This window comes from Bufo bufo, chromosome 1 (assembly GCF_905171765.1).
Source record: "Bufo bufo chromosome 1, aBufBuf1.1, whole genome shotgun sequence".
In the NCBI taxonomy this organism is placed as follows: Eukaryota; Metazoa; Chordata; class Amphibia; order Anura; family Bufonidae; genus Bufo; species Bufo bufo.
This window is the reverse complement of record NC_053389.1, coordinates 779,571,464-779,588,732: the sequence shown is the minus strand read 5'-3', so window position 1 is coordinate 779,588,732 and position 17,269 is coordinate 779,571,464. Positions and strand designations below refer to the sequence as shown.

Below are 17,269 nucleotides of genomic sequence, written 5' to 3'. Positions count from 1 at the left end.
CCTTATCCTATAGATATAGGTGATGCATGTTGTCTGGACAGCTTCCAGCGCAATGTATTTAATCTGCTTTGTATTTCAGTTGCCATTTTAAAGATCTTGTCTTGCTGTCACTGAATGGAAACATTGACTGCCCTCATCCTCTCCTGCTCACAGAGCTTTATAGAAAACAGAGCAGCGACAGACCTTCAGTCTGTCCATGTAAACAGGAAAGTTTCCGCCCACTCACAGCAAGCGGAGCTCTTAAAAAAACGGCAGGGAGCTGAAATGCAGCAGTCTGTATGGCTGCGTTATCACTCTGCAGAATCTGACCCCCTTTTTCTGCCCCGGACTACAGTTGACCACGTGGTGTCGGAGCCTGGGACCAGCCTAGTTAGCTCTTTTGACCAGTGGCGAGAGTGGGCGGACAGCAAGACCTGCTGTGACTACTCCCTGCACGTGGACATCACTGAGTGGCACAAGGGCGTCCAGGAGGAAATGGAGGCCCTGGTGAAAGATCACGGTAAGTCCTGTGGCCACCTGAGAGGTAGGTGCCACCCTACACAGTGCGGCCTTATCATTACTTGCTTAGATAGTTATAGGCAGGGGTGGATTTGACATTTCTGGGGCTCCAAACCAAGTTATTTCTGGGTGCACCCTATTGCATTGGTGAACTACTGCTTCTTCTGCTACTGTTCTACAACTGGGAAAGGGGCCCCTCTACAACTCAGAAGGGGCCCCTCTACAACTCAGAAGGGGCCCGCTCTACAACTGGGAAGGGGCCCCTCTACAACTGGGAAGGGGCCCGCTCTACAACTGGGAAGGGCACCCTCTACAAACGTGAAGGGCCCCCTCCAGAGGTCGCAATAACGCCTGTTCAGGCCATTTTACTCCCTGGAAAAAGACTCATGTGACTCATGGTCTTGTTCTAGTCAGGAGCGCTGGATCAGAAGCTGACAGCTCCGTCACACATGAAGCCCCGCCTCTCTCCCAAGAAGTCCCGCCCCTCATGGACATCTCTCTCACCAGGAGCAGCTCCAGACTACATTGTGGTTACAGGACCTGTGGTGATGTCACAGTCATGTGATCAGCCATGTGTGTGGGAGGAGTTAGGGGAACACAGGCCCGGGGTAGGACTGTGCTGTGGAGAATGCAGAGGTACTTTATGTATGGAAGGTGTGTATAAAGCAGGGCTATGTCAGTGTAACCAGTCTATTGTACAGGTTTCTGTGTGTAATGTGCACAAAGTAGTTCTATCTGTGTAATGGACATGTAGCAGAGCTGTGTCTGCAATATGTATATAGTAAACTATCTGTGTATTGGGCATGTGGTAGAGCTGTGTATGTAATATGTATATAGTAGTGTCATGTGGGAGCTGTGTACGGCAGCGTCAGGTGGGCGCTGTGTACGGCAGCGTCAGGTGGGCGCTGTGTACGGCAGCGTCAGGTGGGCGCTGTGTACGGCAGCGTCAGGTGGGCGCTGTGTACGGCAGCGTCAGGTGGGCGCTGTGTACGGCAGCGTCAGGTGGGCGCTGTGTACGGCAGCGTCAGGTGGGCGCTGTGTACGGCAGCGTCAGGTGGGCGCTGTGTACGACAGCCTCAGGTGGGCGCTGTGTACGGCAGTGTCAGGTGGGCGCTGTGTACGGCAGCGTCAGGTGGGCCCTGTGTACGGCAGCGTCAGGTGGGCCCTGTGTACGGCAGTGTCAGGTGGGCCCTGTGGTACGGCAGTGTCTGGTGGGCGCTGTGTTCGGCAGTGTCAGGTGGGCGCTGTGTACGGCAGTGTCTGGTGGGCCCTGTGTATGGAAGCGTCTGGTGGGCCCTGTATATCGCAGTGTCTGGTGGGCCCTGTGTATGGCAGCGTGTGGTGGGCGCTGTGTATGGGAGCGTCTGGTGGGCCCTATGTACGGCAGCGTCAGGTGGGCGCTGTGTACGGCAGCGTCAGGTGGGCGCTGTGTACGGCAGCGTCAGGTGGGCGCTGTGTACGGCAGCGTCAGGTGGGCCCTGTGTACGGCAGCTTCAGGTGGGCCCTGTGTACGGCAGTGTCAGGTGGGCCCTGTGGTACGGCAGTGTCTGGTGGGCGCTTTGTTCGGCAGTATCAGGTGGGCGCTGTGTACGGCAGTGTCTGGTGGGCCCTGTGTATGGGAGCGTCTGGTGGGCCCTGTATATCGCAGTGTCTGGTGGGCCCTGTGTATGGCAGCGTGTGGTGGGCGCTGTGTATGGGAGCGTCTGGTGGGCCCTGTGTATGGCAGCGTCTGGTGGGCCCTGTGTACGGCAGTGTCTGGTGGGCCCTGTGTACGGCAGTGTCTGGTGGGCGCTGTGTTCGGCAGTGTCAGGTGGGCGCTGTGTACGGCAGTGTCTGGTGGGCCCTGTGTATGGGAGCGTCTGGTGGGCCCTGTATATCGCAGTGTCTGGTGGGCCCTGTGTATGGCAGCGTGTGGTGGGCGCTGTGTATGGGAGCGTCTGGTGGGCCCTGTGTATCGCAGTGTCTGGTGGGCCCTGTGAATGGCAGCGTGTGGTGGGCGCTGTGTATGGGAGCGTGTGGTGGGCCCTGTGTATGGCAGCGTCTGGTGGGCCCTGTGTACGGCAGCGTCAGGTGGGCCCTGTGTACGGCAGCGTCAGGTGGGCCCTGTGTACGGCAGTGTCAGGTGGGCCCTGTGGTACGGCAGTGTCTGGTGGGCGCTGTGTTCGGCAGTGTCAGGTGGGCGTTGTGTACGGCAGCGTCTGGTGGGCCCTGTGTATGGGAGCGTCTGGTGGGCCCTGTATATCGCAGTGTCTGGTGGGCCCTGTGTATGGCAGCGTGTGGTGGGCGCTGTGTATGGGAGCGTCTGGTGGGCCCTGTGTATCGCAGTGTCTGGTGGGCCCTGTGTATGGCAGCGTGTGGTGGGCGCTGTGTATGGGAGCGTCTGGTGGGCCCTGTGTATCGCAGTGTCTGGTTGGCCCTGTGTATGGCAGCGTGTGGTGGGCGCTGTGTATGGGAGCGTCTGGTGGGCCCTGTGTATGGCAGCGTCTGGTGGGTCCTGTGTACGGCAGCGTCAGGTGGGCCCTGTGTACGGCAGTGTCAGGTGGGCCCTGTGTACGGCAGTGTCAGGTGGGCCCTGTGTACGGCAGTGTCTGGTGGTAGCTGTGTTCGGCAGTGTCAGGTGGGTGCAGTGTATGGCAGTGTCTGGTGGGCCCTGTGTATGGGAGCGTCTGGTGGGCCCTGTGTATCGCAGTGTCTGGTGGGCCCAGTGTATGGCAGCGTGTGGTGGGCGCTGTGTATGGCAGCGTGTGGTGGGCGCTGTGTATGGGAGCATCTGGTGGGCCCTGTGTATGGCAGTGTCTGGTCTTATGTTTAGTGTATGATGTTGGATAAATGTAAAATTGTCTACATTTATTTCTGCATGGGAGACTAGCAATGGTTCCCTGCAGAAATATCATGTGGGCCTGTACATTATATATGTGAATTACCGCAAAATTCCTACTCCTCGGCTAAAAATACTCCTCAAAATTGTTAAGAGGAGTATTTTTACTCTTCTGGAAAAAAATGTAGTGCGACCTCTGGTCCCCTCTACAACTGGGAGAGGGTCCCTCTACAACTGGGAGGGGGTCCCTCTACAACTGGGAAGGGGCCCCTCTACAACTGGGAAGGGCCACCCTCTACAACTGGGAAGGGCCACCCTCTACAACTGGTCCACGCCCATAATCAACATGCCGTGGATTCTGATGCAGGTGAATGGTATATAAAATGCTGCAGAAGTCGCACCTGAATCCTGAACGTGTGAACATGGCCATAGACTGCAGCATTACAGACGGGTACTGTAAAGGGCACTTCTGAACATGGGGCAGCTACATGGGCACTGTTTACTATGCAGCTGTTAGGGTTGAAGCTAGTTTCTGAGATGTGACTGTGTGATATAGACACTGCTGGGGGTGCGGGACTACATGGACACTACTATAAAAGCGCTGTACCTGAGGCATTAAAGAGGACCTGTCGCCTCCCCTGACGTGTCTGCTTTGGTAACTACTTGTATTCCCCATAATATAATAATTCTGGAGAAGCTTATCTGATAACTTTGTGCTGAGCTTCTCCTCTTTTATTCCTCCTAACAATGTGCAGTTAAATACCCCTTGTCAAAAGGGAGTTCCGTCTACAGACCGACTGATTGGACATTGCCAAAGTGTGTAGGGGCACGTCCCTGATTGGTAAAAACCCACTTGTCAAAACTTTCATACATTTCCAGGAGGAATAACAGAGTAGTGGCACAACACAGGGTTTTAAGAAAAGAAGCTCCATAGAGCATTGGACTCACATAAGGAAACTTTTAGTCATGAGACTGCTGTGGTCACTGCGGGAGATGGGGCTGATCAGTGGGCACTATGGATGGTGGGCTGCCATATGGACATGGCTGCTGCTTGTCCTGTTTTATGGGCACTGCTGATGGGTGGGCTGCCATGTGGGCACTGCTGATGGTGGGCTGCTATGTGGGCACTGCTGATGGTGGGCTGCTATGTGGGCACTGCTGATGGGTGGGCTGCTATGTGGGCAGTGCTAATGGTAGGCTGCTTGGGCAGAGCTGATAGTGGGCTCCTATGTGGGCAGTGCCGACGGGTGAGCTGCCATGTGGGCACTGCTGATAGATGGGCTGCCATGTGGGCACTGCTGATGGTGGACTGCTATGTGCGCAGTGCTGATGTAGGCTGCTTGGGCACTGCTGATAGTGGGCTCCTATGTGGGCAGTGCCGACGGGTGAGCTGTCATGTGGGCACTGCTGATGGGTGGGCTGCCATGTGGGCACTGCTGATGGTGGGCTGCTATGTGGGCACTGCTGATGGGTGGGCTGCTATGTGGGCACTGCTGATGGGTGGGCTGCCATGTGGGCACTGCTGATGGTGGGCTGCCATGTGGGCACTGCTGATGGTGGGCTGCCATGTGGGCACTGCTGATGGATGGGCTGCCATGTGGGCACTGCTGATAGTGGGCTCCTATGTGGGCAGTGCCGACGGGTGGGCTGCCATGTGGGCACTGCTGATGGATGGGCTGCCATGTGGGCACTGCTGATGGGTGGGCTGCTATGTGGGCACTGCTGATGGTGGACTGCTATGTGGGCACTGCTGATGGGTGGGCTGCTATGTGGGCACTGCTGCTAGGTGGGCTGCCATGTGGGCACTGCTGATGGTGGGCTGCCATGTGGGCACTGCTGATGGTGGGCTGCCATGTGGGCACTGCTGATGGATGGGCTGCCATGTAGGCACTGCTGATAGTGGGCTCTTATGTGGGCAGTGCCGACGGGTGGGCTGCCATGTGGGCACTGCTGATGGATGGGCTGCCATGTGGGCACTGCTGATAGTGGGCTCCTATGTGGGCAGTGCCGACGGGTGGGCTGCAATGTGGGCACTGCTGATGGATGGGCTGCTATGTGGGCACTGCTGATGGGTGGGCTGCTATGTGGGCACTGCTGATGGTGGACTGCTATGTGGGCACTGCTGATGGGTGGGCTGCTATGTGGGCACTGCTGATGGTGGGCTGCCATGTGGGCACTGCTGATGGTGGGCTGCCATGTGGGCACTGCTGATGGATGGGCTGCCATGTTGGCACTGCTGATAGTGGGCTCCTATGTGGGCAGTGCCGACGGGTGGGCTGCCATGTGGGCACTGCTGATGGATGGACTGCCATGTGGGCACTGCTGATGGGTGGGCTGCTATGTGGGCACTGCTGATGGTGGGTTTCTATGTGGGCAGTGCTGATGGGTGCGCTGCCATGTGTGCACTGCTGATGGTGGGCTGCTATGTGGGCACTGCTAATGGGTAGGCTGCTATGTGGCACTGCTGATGGGTGGGCTGCCATGTGGGCACTGCTGATGGTGGGCTGCCATGTGGGCACTGCTGATGGATGGGCTGCCATGTGGGCACTGCTGATAGTGGGCTCCTATGTGGGCAGTGCCGACGGGTGGGCTGCCATGTGGGCACTGCTGATGGATGGACTGCCATGTGGGCACTGCTGATGGGTGGGCTGCTATGTGGGCACTGCTGATGGTGGGCTTCTATGTGGGCAGTGCTGATGGGTGCGCTGCCATGTGTGCACTGCTGATGGTGGGCTGCTATGTGGGCACTGCTAATGGGTAGGCTGCTATGTGGCACTGCTGATGGGTGGGCTGCCATGTGGGCACTGCTGATAAGTGGGCTACTATATGGTGCTTCCTCAAACAGCGCCAGTGTGGGTTGTGTCTGGTATTGCAGTTCCATTGAAGTGAATAGGCATAAGCTGTAATACCGCGCTCAACCTGTGGACAGGTGTGGTGCTGTTTTTGGAAGAGAACCGCCATGTTTTTGTAATCCTGTAGAATCCCTTTAAACTGACATGTTGTTACTGGCACCTAATGTCCCTCCGCTGGGCATACAGTGCCTGCTGCATTGCCAGTTACTGCGTCACCCGTCTCTTCTGTCTTCTTCACGCTGGCTCCTGTCTTCTGCAGGTGTGAACTCCTTCCTGGTGTACATGGTCTACAAGGATCAGTACCAACTCACGGACTCCCAGGTAATGATGGGGGCACACCTTCTTCTCCCCGCCACACTGTGCACAGGTCTGGGTGTGGAATAATAAAAATAAGCCGGCTCATGCCAAGTACCCCGGCCACCTCCTCGCAGGCGCAGCACATACTCCACATTCCTGGGACAGTCTGCACGTTGACCTCTGCCTGCCCATCCCGTTAACTGTGTATGCCCCCTCATATTTCATTAAAGGGGCTATATGAGATCAGGGAAGAACAGTCTGCCCCTCTGACATGGTAGCGGTCATACAGATGCTGGTTGTCCTCCAGTGGTCATCCCAAGCTCTTCCATCTTGGACCTGATGTTCAACCAAGGTGGTAGTTGGCTGCTGTAGAAGAGAGATCCGTCATCTCATCCAGTCCCAGACGTTCTCGATGGGGGAGAGATCTGGTGATGGAGATGGTCAGAGGAGCTGCTGGAGACCCTGAAGAGCACGTTGTGTAGAGCGGGTGTCCATTATCTTGGTGGAACACCATGTCTCCTGACTGAGTCAAAAAAGGCAGTAGGACTGGTTCCATGATGTCCTGGACATACCGAAGGCTGGTCCATGTTCCCTCCCTAAATACTAAATGGGAAAGGGCATAGTAGGTAATGGCGCCCCACACCATGACACCCGGTGTTGGTCCTCCAGTCCCAGAACTCTGATGTGGACATCAATGGCAAGCAATAGTGTTCAGCGATGGAAGACGGTTCTGCCCTGGTGCTAATGATGGAAGAGCTTGGGATGACACCGGAGGAGATGCAGCATCTGTATGACCGTCACCAGCAGCCGATACCCTTAAAGGGGTTGTCCAGGAGGTTACCGATGGCCTATGCACAGGATGTCAGATCGGCAGGGGTCTGGCATGTCGGACCCTGCTGATCTGATATTGACAATGGTCCATCAATATCATAACCTTGGAGAACTCCTTTAAAATGTGCATTAGTTACTCACCTGCATTACAAAGGATAAAAAAGGAGTGGCAGGTGGAAGGCTCCCGTGTGCGGCCATGTTCTTCTCACTCTCCTATTCTTTATGGGCCAGGAGATCACATGCACCCGTCTCTTGGATTGGGCACACGGGTGTGCGAGGAGTCCACATGACTTGTATAGGTCCGTGTGCTAAAACGGTCAACACATGGGAAAGAAAGCCGGCCGACTGGATGAGGCCTCAGGGTTCTTGCCCTTGTATTTCTACCATATATTGTATTCTCAGATCTACGAGGTGTTCGGTGTGATCCGGGACATCGGCGCCATTGGACAAGTCCACGCTGAGAATGGTGATGTCATAGCGGAGGTAAGACCGTACGAGGACATGCAGCATATTACAGCCACTAGCAGCGCCTCGCCTCTCCATCCTCTTGGAACATTGATTAACAGGCTGTAGTGTATGCAGTTACCATCCCGGGGGCGGGGGGGAGGCAGGGGGCGTTCTCCTCTCCTGTCTAACTCTCTGATCTAGTCTTTCAGCAGACGCCACAACATTTTTTGCGCCATTTTGACTACTAGCAGTAAAGACCCGCGGCTGTAATGTGCTGCCCTTACAAAGCATCCTTTTCTTTTAGAAACAGCGCCACTCTTGTCTGTGGCTGTGTCTGGTATTGCAGCTGAGTCTTTGTTCTCCTCGTGGTGGACGGGATGTTGCTGGTTTATCGGCATCCTGAGCAGTAGTAGTTCATCAGCGCTAAAGCTTATTGCACTCGAATGTGTGCGCTCTGTGGCCGTATTGCGGACTGCATTTTTGGATCCGCAATACACGGGCACCGTTCTGTGTGCATTCCGCATCACGGATGCGGACCCGTTCACTTTAATGGGTCCGCAAATCTGGAGATGCTGAATGGTGCGGAACGGAAGCACGGAACGGAACCCTACGGGAGCACTACGGAGTTCTTCCGTGGGGTTTCGTCCCGTACTTAACAGATTTATTTAATAGATTTATTTAACCAATCACTGGCAACAGGAGTCGTCCCAGAAGATTGGAAATTAGCAAATGTTGTGCCCATTCACAAGAAAGGTAGTAGGGAGGAATCGGGCAACTATAGGCCAGTAAGCCTGACATCAATAGTGGGGAAATTAATGGAAACCATACTTAAGGAGAGGATTGTGGAACATCTAAAATCCCATGGATTGAAAGATGAAAAACAGCATGGGTTTACTTCAGGGAGATCATGTCAAACTAATTTTATAGAATTTTTTGATTGGGTGACTAAAATAATAGATGGAGGAGGTGCAGTAGACATCGCTTATCTAGACTTTATTAAGGCTTTTGATACTGTCCCACACAGAAGGCTTATCAATAAATTGCAGTGTTTGTGCTTGGACTCCTATATTGTTGAATGGATTAGGCAGTGGCTGAGGGACAGACAACAGAAGGTTGTAGTCAATGGAGTATATTCAGACCAAGGTCTTGTTACCAGTGGGGTACCCGAGGGATCTGTTCTGGGACCCATATTGTTTAATATAAGTTGCAGAAGGCCTCGATGGTAAGGTGTCTTTTTGCTGATGACACAAAGATTTGTCACAGGGTTGATGTTCCTGGAGGGATACACCAAATGGAAAAGGATTTAGGAAAACTAGAGGAATGGTCAAAAATCTGGCAACTAAAATTTAATGTTGATAAGTGCAAGATAATGCACCTGAGGCGTAAAAACCCAAGAGCAGAATATAAAACCAGTGACACAGTCCTGACCTCAGTATCTGAGGAAAGGGATTTAGGGGTCATTATTTCAGAAGACTTAAAGGTAGGCAGACAATGTCATAGAGCAGCAGGAAATGCTAGCAGAATGCTTGGGTGTATAGGGAGAGGCATTACCAGTAGAAAGAGGGAGGTGCTCATGCCGCTCTACAGAGCACTAGTGAGACCTCATTTGGAGTATTGTGCGCAGTACTGGAGGCCATATCTCCAGAAGGATATTGATACTTTGGAGAGAGTTCAGAGAAGAGCTACTAAACTGGTACATGGATTGCAGGATAAAACTTACCAGGAAAGATTAAAGGACCTTAACATGTATAGCTTGGAAGAAAGACGAGACAGAGGGGATATGATAGAAACTGCTAAATACATAAAGGGAATCAACAAGGTAAAAGAGGAGAGAATATTTAAAAGAAGAAAAACTGCTAAGAGGACATCGTTATAAATTAGAGGGGCAAAGGTTTAAAAGTAATATCAGGAAGTATTACATTACTGAGAGAGTAGTGGATGCATGGAATAGCCTTCCTGCAGAAGTGGTAGCTGCACATACAGTGGAGGAGTTTAAGCATGCATGGGATAGGCATAAGGCCATCCTTCATATAAGATAGGGCGAAGGGCTATCCATAGTACTCAGTATATTGGGCAGACTGGATGGGCCAAATGGTTCTTATCTGTCGACACATTCTATGTTTCTATGTTACTTCTGTTCCACAAAAAGATAGAAGATGTCCTATCTTTTTGCGGAACGGCCAGATCGCGGACCCATTAAAGTGAATGGGTCAGCGATCCGCTGCAGCTGCCCGACGGTGGGTGTTCGTACATTGCGTCCCTTAGCGCGGCCACGCGGCACATATGTTCGTGTGCAGGAGGCCTAAGGCTAGGACTACACCGATTTCAGGCTGTAAGGTGGCCATACACTTATATCAACTGAACTGTACACATTTTAGTGGGTCTGCCGACACGTCTGGAGATACAGGGATCGGGCATGTTGGATGCCAATCCTTTTGTTCTCAGGGGAGGGGTCCAGCAGCAACTTGCTGCTCTCTGCTCACTGAGAATACATATATGGGGGAGCTAGGAGTAATGGATTTTTTTCCCAATTAATTATAATGTTTTTTGATAGGAAAACTATGAAAATACAGTTTTAGGGCTTATTCACACGGCTGTTGCTCGGTTGTTCTGTGCATTGGGGAGCAATATGTGGTCCTCAATGCACAGGCACCATCCGGGACGGAGCGAGACCCATTCAACTTGAATGGGTCAGTGATCCGTCCGCAACGCAAAAAAATAGAACATGTTCTGTTTTTTTTGCGGTGCGGAGGCACGGAGAGAAATCCCACAGAAGCACTCCATAGTGCTTCCGTAGGGTTCTGTGCCTCCGTTACGCACCGACCTTCCGTATTGCGGGCCCATTTAAGTGAATGGGTCCACATCCGTAATGCGGGTTGCACATGGCCGGTGCCTGCATATTGCGGACCCGCTGTTTGCGGACCGCAATACGGGCGGGCACAGCCAAACAACCGCCGTGTCAATGAGCCCTAACAGTGATCTGCTGTCTTTGCCCCACTTACGGAGTGTTCACATCTCAGTTTCATTTCACAAAAACAAACAAACAGCATTCTGTAAAAAAACGGATTCCGTTGCACATTTGGCATCCGTTTGAGTCATTTCGATCAGAAAAGAAAGTACTGCATGCAGCACCTGTCTAAAAAACGGATATCTGACTGAAATGACGCCAAATGTTGCCAAATGTTTTTTTTTCCTGTTCTTCTGACGGATCAGAAGAACGGAAGATGAAACTCAGATGTGAACGCTCCCTTACTGTATGCTCTTGCTGGACAGCAGTCTCATCAATGACATCTAGTGGTTGCAATGAGGTACTGCATGTGGGTCACATTATACTGTATATTGTTTCCAATTACGGTACTACCGTTTTCTAAATCTTTCACACCCATGGCAGAATTAAAGGGTAGAGTCTCACACCTATGGGAGAAAGTGTTTCATGTCCTAACCATCAAAGAAAACGCTTTGTTTCCTGAAAATAGAAGACTCACATTTAAAAAAATTAAAATGTTAAAAAAAAATTGGTGACACTCACACTTTTCATGTGCAGTCATTTTTTGGGAAGACGTGGGTGTTTGCGTATACAGATGTAACATAGCTGAGTTTGTCATTTGGCATATCAGATTTTATCTAGAGGTTTCAATAGCCCTGAAAACTACCTACAGTTGACAGGTTGAGCTCTGCTACATCTATATTTCTTTTACCATGTAATTATGCGAATTTTATTCTTATTCCAGGAACAACTGAGGGTCTTAGAACAGGGAATCACTGGCCCAGAGGGACATGTCTTGAGCAGACCAGAAGAAGTGAGTTCATTTTTTATCTTCTTTGGCGATCAGATCCCAGATCTATGATATTGATGCAGTCGCAGAGCACAACCTTCTTATGTCTCTTAGTCCAGGTGAAGCTTTTTAAAGGGGCTGTCTCACTTCACTAAGTGGCCTTTATCATGTAGAGAAGTTAATACAAGGCAGTTACTAATGTATTGTTACTATCCATAATGCCTCCTTTGCTGGCTGGATTCATTTTCCCATCACATTCCATGGTTACGACCACCCTGCAATCCAGCAGCGGTGGTCGTGCTTGCACAATATAGGAAAAAGTGATCGCCTCTCTGGTGGCCAGGACCATGGGAGCACACATGGGCTAGGGCTTTATGCTATAGTGTGCAAGCACGACCACCACTGCTGGATTACAGGGTGGTCGTAACCATGGGAATGAGCTGTGTATAATATGGAAAAATGAATCCAGCCGGCAAAGGAGGAAATATGGACAATCACATTATATTAGTAAGTGCCTTGTATTAACTTTCTCTACATGATAAATGCCATTTGCTGAAGTGAGACGACCCCCTTAAGGAGACCGGCTGTGTATGGAGACTCCATGGGAAAATAAAATGTAAAACGGTACCTCCCAAAGAGAGTAAGGCCATATTTCGGAACTCCTATAGAAATGAATGGAGGGTGGCCAAGCATGTGCTTGTTCACTTTGTGGGTCCCATTCTGGAGATAGGTGCTGGTCCCAGAGGTGGTATCCGCACCTATCTGACATTGGTGGATTATCCTAGGCCACCAATGTCTGAGGTGAGACAACCCCTTTAAAGGGACGTGACTCATAGGGAGCCATTTCCAAAAGGTGGCAGTAGTGAGACGGTTCCCTTTCTCTGGGAGATAGCTCTTTCTGTATTATCTTCCCATGGAGCATTGACTCTTTGGGGACATTTTTAATAGGCCCCCTGCAGTGCATTGTACCTGCTGAAAAACGCATACTGACCTGCTCCGTTCCGACTCCCTTCTTCCAGTCTCCGTCTGTAAACCTCCAAATAGATGGGTCACATGTGCTGCTGCAGCCAACATCACCGCCGAGGCCCGTCATTTTGTCTGCAGCGGCGCACGTGAACCCATCCGTCTGGAAGTTTAGATAATTGGCACTAGAAGACCGCTAAAGGGAGCTGGAACGGGGAGCAGTTGAGTATGAGTTTTTCAGCAGGTACAACACACTGCAGGGGTCTGTAAAAAACAAAGCCCCCAAAGCTGGACAACCCCTTGAAGTAGAGCTAGTGCCCCCATCCTGAACTGCAACCAAGCCATCTCACCCAGCCTGAATCCTGCTCTGTACTGAACTGTCTCACTGGTGCCACCTACTGGAAACGGCTGCCTATGGGTCATGTCCCCTAAGCTGCGTCCAAGGTATCTCCCTCAGCCAGTCAGAATCCTACCCCATACTGATGAGGGGCAAACACCCCAAAACAGCTGTCTGAGCATGGTTATTTGGCCTGGCAACTTCCCTTGACATGTTCCAAGACTTACTGTATTTTCCTGTGTATAAGACTACTTTTTAACACATGAAAATCTTCTCAGAAGTCAGGGGTCGTCTTATACGCCGGGTGTCGTCTCATATGCCGGTATACAGCGTGCTGAAACTTACTTCCTAGCCGGACTGGAGAAGCTGTCCTTCTCCAGCTTCAGGGACAGGCGCCCTCTAGCTGAGCCACCGTGCGCTGCATCCCGGCCAGCCGCTCCTGAAGCAGCCCCCTCTCCCTGCTCTCAGTGGTTTTCTCGTGCTGGCAGTATCACATTGCGTACTACCGCTCAGATCGTCCCGAAGACAGGGAGGGCTGGGCAGGCAGGGAGAGCTGACCCACCCAATCCAAGCAGGCTTTGTATGCAGTGTGCACAGAAAATACCGGTACATCGCTTTCCGTGATTGGCTGGTTGTTGTATACTGGGTTGGATTGGCGATTCTGAGGGAAGGCAGGGGGAAGCAGGAGCATCTGCACTTCAGCCAATTCTAATGTTGGAACAGCGGATCTCTAATGAAGTTTGGTGAGCATCTCATCTGTGGTGAAAAAACAGAGTCTATCTGGGGAGCAGATACATGTGGTGGTGAATACAGTACAGCACCAGTATCTGTACATACAGTACAGCACCAGTATCTGTACATACAGTACAGCACCAGTATCTGTACATACAGTACAGCACCAGTACATACAGTACAGCACCAGTATCTGTACATACAGTACAGCACCAGTATCTGTACATACAGTACAGCACCAGTATCTGTGCATACAGTACAGCACCAGTATCAGGTCATACAGTACATCACCAGTATCAGGTCATACAGTACATCACCAGTATCTGTACATACAGTACAGCACCAGTACATACAGTACAGCACCAGTATCTGTACATACAGTACAGCACCAGTATCTGTACATACAGTACAGCACCAGTATCTGTACACACAGTACAGCACCAGTATCTGTACATACAGTACATCACCAGTATCAGGTCATACAGTACATCACCAGTATCTGTACATACAGTACAGCACCAGTATCTGTACATACAGTACAGCACCAGTATCTGTACATACAGTACAGCACCAGTATCTGTGCATACAGTACAGCACCAGTATCTGTACATACAGTACAGCACCAGTATCTGTGCATACAGTACAGCACCAGTATCTGTACATACAGTACAGCACCAGTATCAGGTCATACAGTACAGCACCAGTATCAGGTCATACAGTACATCACCAGTATCAGGTCATACAGTACAGCACCAGTACATACAGTACAGCACCAGCATCTGTACATACAGTACAGCACCAGTATCTGTACATACAGTACAGCACCAGTATCTGTACATACAGTACAGCACCAGTATCTGTACATACAGTACAGCACCAGTATCTGTACATACAGTACAGCACCAGTATCTGTACATACAGTACAGCACCAGTATCTGTACATACAGTACAGCACCAGTATCTGTACATACAGTACAGCACCAGTATCTGTACATACAGTACAGCACCAGTATCAGGTCATACAGTACATCACCAGTGTCAGGTCATACAGTACATCACCAGTATCTGTACATACAGTACAGCACCAGTATCTGTACATACAGTACAGCACCAGTATCAGGTCATACAGTACATCACCAGTGTCAGGTCATACAGTACATCACCAGTATCTGTACATACAGTACAGCACCAGTATCTGTACATACAGTACAGCACCAGCATCTGTACATACAGTACAGCACCAGTATCAGGTCATACAGTACAGCACCAGTATCTGTACATACAGTACAGCACCAGTATGAGGTCATACAGTACATCACCAGTATCAGGTCATACAGTACAGCACCAGTATCTGTACATACAGTACAGCACCAGTATCTGTACACACAGTACAGCACCAGTATCTGTACATACAGTACAGCACCAGTATCTGTACATACAGTACAGCACCAGTATAGATCTGTACATACAGTACAGCACCAGTACATACAGTACAGCACCAGTATCTGTACATACAGTACAGCACCAGTATCTGTACATACAGTACAGCACCAGTATCTGTACATACAGTACAGCACCAGTATCAGGTCATACAGTACATCACCAGTATCTGTACATACAGTACAGCACCAGTATCTGTACATACAGTACAGCACCAGTATCTGTACATACAGTACAGCACCAGTATCTGTACATACAGTACAGCACCAGTATCAGGTCATACAGTACATCACCAGTATCTGTACATACAGTACAGCACCAGTATCTGTACATACAGTACAGCACCAGTATCTGTACATACAGTACAGCACCAGTATCTGTACATACAGTACAGCACCAGTATCTGTACATACAGTACAGCACCAGTATCTGTACATACAGTACAGCACCAGCATCTGTACATACAGTACAGCACCAGTATCTGTACATACAGTACAGCACCAGTATCTGTACATACAGTACAGCACCAGTATCTGTACATACAGTACAGCACCAGTATCTGTACATACAGTACAGCACCAGTATCTGTACACACAGTACAGCACCAGTATCTGTACACACAGTACAGCACCAGTATCTGTACATACAGTACAGCACCAGTACATACAGTACAGCACCAGTATCTGTACATACAGTACAGCACCAGTATCTGTACATACAGTACAGCACCAGTATCTGTACATACAGTACAGCACCAGTATCAGGTCATACAGTACATCACCAGTATCTGTACATACAGTACAGCACCAGTACATACAGTACAGCACCAGCATCTGTACATACAGTACAGCACCAGTATCTGTACATACAGTACAGCACCAGTATCTGTGCATACAGTACAGCACCAGTATCTGTACATACAGTACAGCACCAGTATCTGTGCATACAGTACAGCACCAGTATCTGTACATACAGTACAGCACCAGTATCTGTGCATACAGTACAGCACCAGTATCTGTACATACAGTACAGCACCAGTATCTGTACATACAGTACAGCACCAGTATCAGGTCATACAGTACATCACCAGTATCAGGTCATACAGTACATCACCAGTATCAGGTCATACAGTACAGCACCAGTACATACAGTACAGCACCAGTATCTGTACATACAGTACAGCACCAGCATCTGTACATACAGTACAGCACCAGTATCTGTACATACAGTACAGCACCAGTATCTGTACATACAGTACAGCACCAGTATCTGTACATACAGTACAGCACCAGTATCAGGTCATACAGTACATCACCAGTATCTGTACATACAGTACAGCACCAGTATCTGTACATACAGTACAGCACCAGTATCTGTACATACAGTACAGCACCAGTATCTGTACATACAGTACAGCACCAGTATCAGGTCATACAGTACAGCACCAGTATCTGTTCATACAGTACAGCACCAGTATCTGTACATACAGTACAGCACCAGTATGAGGTCATACAGTACATCACCAGTATCAGGTCATACAGTACAGCACCAGTATCTGTACATACAGTACAGCACCAGTATCTGTACATAGAGTACAGCACCAGTATCTGTACATACAGTACAGCACCAGTATCTGTACATACAGTACAGCACCAGTATCAGGTCATACAGTACAGCACCAGTATCTGTTCATACAGTACAGCACCAGTATCTGTACATACAGTACAGCACCAGTATGAGGTCATACAGTACATCACCAGTATCAGGTCATACAGTACAGCACCAGTATCTGTACATACAGTACAGCACCAGTATCTGTACATAGAGTACAGCACCAGTATCTGTACATACAGTACAGCACCAGTATCTGTACATACAGTACAGCACCAGTATCTGTACACACAGTACAGCACCAGTATCTGTACATACAGTACAGCACCAGTATCTGTACATACAGTACAGCACCAGTATAGATCTGTACATACAGTACAGCACCAGTACATACAGTACAGCACCAGTATCTGTACATACAGTACAGCACCAGTATCTGTACATACAGTACAGCACCAGTATCAGGTCATACAGTACATCACCAGTATCAGGTCATACAGTACATCACCAGTATCAGGTCATACAGTACAGCACCAGTATCTGTACATACAGTACAGCACCAGTATCTGTACATACAGTACAGCACCAGCATCTGTACATACAGTACAGCACCAGTATCTGTACATACAGTACAGCACCAGTATCTGTACATACAGTACAGCACCAG

At 50.1% G+C, this 17,269-nt stretch overlaps 1 protein-coding gene across 1 annotated transcript in view; it reads left to right on the top strand.

Moving 5' to 3' along the window:
* Positions 1-17,269, top strand: part of DPYSL2 (dihydropyrimidinase like 2) — an 80,846-nt gene that overhangs the window by 42,117 nt on the left and 21,460 nt on the right. The window contains exons 4-7 of the mRNA XM_040414864.1: positions 335-499; positions 6,428-6,489; positions 7,699-7,779; positions 11,475-11,543. Coding sequence (XP_040270798.1) covers positions 335-499; positions 6,428-6,489; positions 7,699-7,779; positions 11,475-11,543 — 377 coding nt within the window. The remainder of the gene's footprint in view (positions 1-334; positions 500-6,427; positions 6,490-7,698; positions 7,780-11,474; positions 11,544-17,269) is intronic.